Here is a 6582-nt window from a genome sequence, read left to right on the forward strand (position 1 = left end):
TCAATCCCTCCAGGGATGGGGACTCCACCACTGCCTTGGGCAGTTGTGGGTTGTCCCACCTCATGTCCTCTCTATATCTCTCCAGCTTAGAATCACAGAACAGAATCATAAAATCATTTAGGTTGGAAAAGAACCTTAAGATCATCAAGTCCAACCATTAACCCCACACTGCCAAGTCCACCAGTGGGGGTTCAGCCTTTCATCCAATCCCTGGGGTGAACCCCACTTGGAGAAGGGTCACTGGGCTGGGGGCTGCCCATGCTCAGCAAGGAGAGGGCCACATCCTGCACCACCACCTCCATCTTCCCAGCCTGTCCTCTGCTTTGCCACCACTTCTGATCCCCCCCCCAGGTCCACCATGGCTCTGTCTCCACTAAGAACTTCTCCCCAGAGCATCAGTCACAAGCCCATGAAGGTGTTTTCTCCTCAGAGCTGTGTCACCTCCCAGTGACACTTGCATTCCTTGGGCAGATGGGGTGGCTGGAGCTCCCCATGGATCCAGACACAATTATCTAGAAGAAGTGCTGGAAAGGGAGCTGAGTATCTTGGCAGTTGGTTGGGGAGAGGGGAGAGCAGCAACGTTGTGGTGACATTTGTGGTCCAATTGCACCACCTAGAGGGAAGCAGGACCAGGACAAGGGACAGACTGGGGACCTCTGCCAGCTCCAGTCCCGAGTTGCTCTGTGGCACTGGTGGGGGTCTCTGTCCTACCCCACAGCCCAACCAAGCACTTCTGTAGTGGTCTCCACACCTCTGGGAGATGTTGACCTCCATGGTGGAAACCACAGAGGTTGCTGCATGCTCCAGTGTGGAGACCAGGGTCATTGGGCTCTGAAGAACAGAAGGCCAAACACCTCCACCTTTTGCATGGAGAAACAAGGACTTGGCTCCAACCTACTCTCACCTTCTTCTCCCCAGCCCTCATCTTACCTTCCTCATGGCCTCCATCTGTGCAAGGTCCCTGCGGCGAAGACGCACCCAGCGCCGTCGCCGGTTGGTGTGGTACATCTTCTCAGCTGGCACCCAAGCCTTGGGTTTGCGGTCTGGTGGGATGGTGATGCCATATTCCCAGCCTTGGAGAGAAGGAGGACACCTGGGTGAAGGTGGGAGAAGAGCTTCTCACCTTGCCTCCCACCAGGGACTTCCCATCATGTATGTCCTGGTTGGAACATCTTGAATAGCAAAGGTTTGTCCAGACACAACATGCTTTCCCACCAGTAGGTCCACACAGGCAAGGACCTGCTGCTACCTAATGGAGGTGACCTACTGGGGATGCCCAGGTGACATATTTATGGTGTCCCACCAGCCCTTGGCTCAAAGTCACAGCTTGAGGACTCTCCTCTCTGTCATTCCTTCTTCAGGCAACCCCAACCCCTGTGACCACCTCAGATACTCTCTGGCCTGATGCTTTCTATTTCTCTTTCACCAGAAGCCAGGTAAGATCTTCCAGAAGAACACCTTGGAGTATCTCCAGCAGCAAGGAAAGTGTTGGGGCTGCCCACCCCACAGCCCCAGCCTGGGACAGAGAAAGGGGGAGAAGGTACTTCAGGGCTTGACCCCCTTCTCCTGAAGCCAGCGTGGCTCACAGAGCCACAAAGGAGATGTTCTCATCCATGGTTCTGGTTGGGACCACAGAAGGAAACACCACAATGGGCAGAGAAAAGGGGATGAAAATGTCATGGGTGCCCAAAACAACTTTCTGGTACCTTTCTCATCCACTGCTCTGTTGAGGTCTGTGTCCCACTCCACATCTTCCCATTTCCAGCCTGGAGGACACTCAATTTCATCCTTATGCAGGACCTTCTCCCCGTTCTGTGGGATGCAGGGATGTTTCCAATCAAACGCTGCCCAGCAGATGCCTACATCTCCCCTGAGCCCCCAGGGGCTTCCTACCACAGTAGCCTGGGGTGGTGGCTCAGCCCCAGGTTGTCCACTTCATCCTTACCACGTCGGTGTAGGCATCAGTCATGTGGATCCACTGGCCTCCAGGCAGCCGGACCTGGTTCTCAAACACCTCCTCCACAAAGCTCAGGTGTCCAGCATCCACATCATGGAGCAACCTGCACCCCAGGGAGATGCACAGAGTCAGGGGCTCCTCATCCTGCCCTCCCAGCCCTCCATGGGCAGCAGCACAACCTCATGTCCTCCCTCCTCATGATTTGCCTCCTGAACTTCTTCCAACCCAGATGCACCAAGCAAAGGTCCCATGAGATCTCAGCAACCTGGCTCAGGTGAAGCCCAACACAAGAAGATGGCAGAGCTGTGCTGAGCATCCATCATCCCCTCAGTGTCCTGCTGAGATCTGATCTCCAAAGGTCCTCAGTGTGGGGCTTGCACAGGAACCCCAGTGAGGTGGGTGCTGGAGACATGATGTCCATGAGTGTCCACCACCCCAGGGACATCACCCAGTGAAGAGATGATGCATTTTTGCATTAACATCATTGCCTACCAAGGATGGGCCCAGCAGATGAAGAAGCCCCATGGCACCTCATATCTCCACCCAGCTTGCTGGATGACTTTGCCACCAGTTTAGCATCTACTGAGGTATTTGGGATGTCCAGGACAGCCCACCCAGGCTTTGCACTTTGTAGAAAACCATCACTCACGTCTTTTCTGGGCAGATGAACCAGTCCCCAGCCCAGGTCCAGCCTGTGGAGGGGCGGAAGCTGTCCTTGGGCAGCTTGATCTTGCCGGTGACATCTGAGTATTTGGGGTAGGTCAAGCCAGTGGTGCCCCAGTTCCCCACCAGCGCCAGTTTGGTCTGGTTCTCATACTGGGAGAGCAAAAGTAGAGAAGTTCTTGTGTTGGAAGCACAAAATCTCATGAACAATTCTTCTGAAATCCCATGAATAATCCCTCCCTTCCTGGAGAGCCCCATCCTGAGGACAAACCTCCTGGGAAGAGCCTAACCCCCACCACCAGCCCTTCACCTCCATGAGCACCCCCAGATTTCCCACCCCAGCAGGCAGAAGGAGATGTGAAACCACGATGAGGTTTTCTGGTTCACCACCAACCTTCTCCCCAGCCTTTCAGGTTGAATGCTGATGGAAACAACTCTTTCTTCTCAGGGTTGGTAGGGGTTGATGTGACCCTCACCTAGCAGTGTCTTCAACCACAGTCTAGCCCATCCCTTCCCCTCCATGGTGGAGCTACTGACCACACCAGAAAGAAAACAAAACCCCCTTTATGGTGATCGTGGTGAGATGCTCACGGTTTCGGCGAAGACGGAGAGCTTCCCCTCGGCGAACTGGTTAAACTCCTTCTCATCGACCGACAACCCGAACCAGAGCTGGACCCGGACCTGGGCTGGGATCCTTGGACCCATCGCCTCCTCCTGGGGGTACTGTCAAAGGTAAAACCCCGTTAATATGTCCCCAAGGAGGACATTAATGAGGGACACTCAGGATGTGAGGCTGAGGGTGGAGGGTACGAAGTCTCTGCAGCTTGGGATGTGAGGCAGAGGGTTGGGTGGGACATGGGCCATCCTTGGGAATTGGGACATCAACAGTGTGCAGGGTCCTTTGGGAATGACCTTTTGGGGCTGCTCAGTTTGGAGAAGAGAAGGCTCCAAGGAGACCTTCTAGTGGCCTCCCAGTACCTGAAGGGGCTCCAGGAAGGGTGGGGAGGGACTTTGGCCAAGGGCAGGGAGTGACAGAACAAGGGGTGATGGCTTGAAAGTGGCAGAGGGGAGATGGAGCTGAGATGTGAGGAAGAAATTGTTTGGTGTGAGGGTGGTGAGCCAGTGTCCCAGGTTGGCCAGAGAAGCTGTGGCTGCTCCTCCCTGGAAGTGTTTGTGGCCAGGTTGGATGAGGCTTTGAGCAACCTGGTCTAGTGGAAGGTGTCCCTGCTGCTGGCAGGGGGGTTGGGACTGGAGGAGCTTGAAGGTCCCATCCAACCCAAACCATTCCATGATTCTATGATCTTGAGGAGCTTCCTAGCCCTGATGGTCAGGGTTTCTGTGTCTTGGTGAAACATCCTTCAGAGCTGGGACACCAAACCCAGCCAACATACTTCAGCAAAAATAGAACAAACACGGAGACATCTCGCTGCCCTTTTTTTCTCTCTTTCAGTCCCTTTTTTCCCCTTCCAGTGTCTCCAGTTTTCCATCCAGAACTAAAGTCCAGAAGAAGAAACAAACCCAACCTGATTTCTTTTGGTTCATCTTCTGCTGCCAGTTGGGGTTGGACTTTGGGGGGGTTTCTTATTTTCTTTCACTTTATTTTTTTAGAGCTTGTTCAGCCCAGATTTTCTGCTCCCAACCTGGCAGGCAGAGAAAGGCCAAAGAAACCTCATTTGAGATGTGAGAAGTTGGGTAAGTGGTTGGCAGAAGAGGCCACAGTTTGAATTTCCTGGGGTGGTGGCAGAAGGTCAGGAATTTGGAAAAAAAAACATAAAATAACATTTTTTTCTAAAAAAAAAACAGATTTTCTTAAAAAAAGCAAAATCTGGGCTAAAGTTCATCCATCTTCACTTGGAGAAAATATGAAGATATTCACAGGGATCTGCTGTAGATCCAGGTAAGAGGAACTGAGCTCCACCAGAAGGATCTCATCATGCAGGAACCAGTTTGAACAGTGGGTCTGAGGGTCCCTGGAGCCCCAGGTGGTCGTGAGTTAAGGTTGTGTTGGGATTTCAAGTAGAGGAAAATGTTTTAAGAACATTTTTAAAGGCCAAGAACGTACACCAAAAGCCAAGGTACCTTCAAGAAGATGGTCTGAAGCTTCCCACAGTTCTTGCCACAGCAGTTGGAGATGTTCCTGGAGAAGAGGACCTGGTGGGCTGGCACGCGGGCGTACGCTACGCGCTTGTCTCCCTGCAGCATCCAGATGACAATATCTGGCAGGCTGTTTTGGGGCTGGAAAACACAAAAGTCACAGTGTCCAACCAGGAGGGTTCTGAACTGGTACATCATAAAATCATCGAATCCCAGACTGGTTTGGGTTGGAAAGGACCTTAAAGATCATCCAGTTCCAACCCCCACTGCCAGCAGCATAGGGTTATCAAATCATGGAATGTTGGGAGCTGGAAGGACCCACCGGGATCATGGAGTCCAACTCCTGTCCCTGCACAGGACAATCCCAACATTCACACCATGTCCCTCAGGGCCTTGGCCAAATGCTGCTGGCATCTTGTCAGGCTTGGTGCCATCAGCACCTCCCTGGGGAGCCTGTTCCAGTGCTCCACCCCCCTCTGCCTCAAGAACCTTTTCCTCATGGCCAACCTCACCCTCCCCTGCCACATCTTCCTGCCATGTCCTCTGCTCCTGGCATTCGTTGGTGGCCAGAGAGAAGAGATCAGCGCCTGCCCCTCCTCTGCCCCTTGGGAGGAAGTTCTAGACCCCCATGAGATCTCCTCTCAGTCTCCTCTTCTCCAGGCTGAACAACCCAAGTGACTTCAGCGTCTCCTCATACCCTTCCCCTCTAGACCCTTCACCAGATGATGAACAAAGTTACTTGTCTTAAGGGGACACCAAATGGGTTATGAGTAGAAACACATGTTCCATAGAATCATAGCAGGGACACCTTCCACTAGACCAGGTTGCTCAAAGCCTCATCCAACCTGGCCAAGAACTCTTCCAGGGAGGAGCAGCCACAGCTTCTCTGGCCAACCTGGGACACTGTCTCATCACCCTCACTGCAGCTGCACAGGGATGTGTGAGGCTGGAGAACAGCCATGCCCCAAGTTCTGCTGCCAACCCAAGCCCATGGAGTGAGACCAGTCATCCCAAAACCCATCTTAGCAGCTCCAGATCCCACCTGGGTCTGGCCAGGGTAGAGCAGCCCCACATTTCCCCACGCTCTGCCCTCCACAGCCACCCCAGGTCTCTGCAGCAGCGTAAAGCTCTGCCATGAACCAGGCTAAACCTCAATTGGTGGCCACCAAACCTGGCACCTTCCTAAGCTGGGTCACATCACTGTGGTGGGATGCAACCCTTGGATGGGGGGTCATCCTGTGAGAGCATCTCTGCATCCCACCACACCACCAGGTGATTGCTGACACCATCACACCAAAACAGCACCATGATGGTGAGCTTGGGAAGAATGAGACCCCTCCAAGGTAAAAAGCAACTCGTGTCACTATCACAGCAACGTTACCTCCTCTGCCATGGCCTTCAGCCTGGAGAGCCAGTCCTCTGCCTGTTCCAGGGCTTCCAACAGGCTGGAGTCTTCATGTTTGAGCTTCAGAGCTGCCTTCACTATCTGCTCCAGGTTGGTGCTGCGATACCGATACATGTTCTGGTCCAGGTGGGTGCTGGCTGGTTTCCCCAGGACATCGGGCAGGGTCAGGCTGTGGAGATGGGCAGAGAAGTAACATGAACATCTCACTCACCTTCTCATGGAGTTTTGCTGTCTTTTTTTAATTATTATTAATTTCTTTACCTCCTTTTCAGCAAGTTTCCAAAGAATTAACAAGCCACCAAAGAGAGGTTTGAAGAACACGGCAATGCCAAGAGCAAAGGAGCTTCAAACCACACTTGCAACTCCCACCTATCACCCAGAGGAACCAGGACAGACTCCTGGTTGAATCATAGAATGGTTTGGGTTGGGAGGGACCTGAAAGCTCATCCAGTCCCAACCCCCC

General features: G+C 53.1%; 1 protein-coding gene across 1 annotated transcript in view; it reads right to left on the bottom strand.

The window, feature by feature from the left end:
- LOC104522781 (dysferlin) overlaps positions 1-6582 on the bottom strand; it is a gene marked incomplete at both ends in the record, with an annotated part of 19988 nt that overhangs the window by 683 nt on the left and 12723 nt on the right. The window contains 7 exons of the mRNA XM_029084311.1: positions 931-1073; positions 1707-1812; positions 1946-2060; positions 2607-2773; positions 3212-3343; positions 4700-4855; positions 6096-6288. Coding sequence (XP_028940144.1) covers positions 931-1073; positions 1707-1812; positions 1946-2060; positions 2607-2773; positions 3212-3343; positions 4700-4855; positions 6096-6288 — 1012 coding nt within the window. The remainder of the gene's footprint in view (positions 1-930; positions 1074-1706; positions 1813-1945; positions 2061-2606; positions 2774-3211; positions 3344-4699; positions 4856-6095; positions 6289-6582) is intronic.

The sequence above is a fragment of the Antrostomus carolinensis genome, unplaced genomic scaffold, assembly GCF_000700745.2.
Source record: "Antrostomus carolinensis isolate BGI_N321 unplaced genomic scaffold, ASM70074v2 scaffold29453, whole genome shotgun sequence".
Classification (NCBI taxonomy): Eukaryota; Metazoa; Chordata; class Aves; order Caprimulgiformes; family Caprimulgidae; genus Antrostomus; species Antrostomus carolinensis.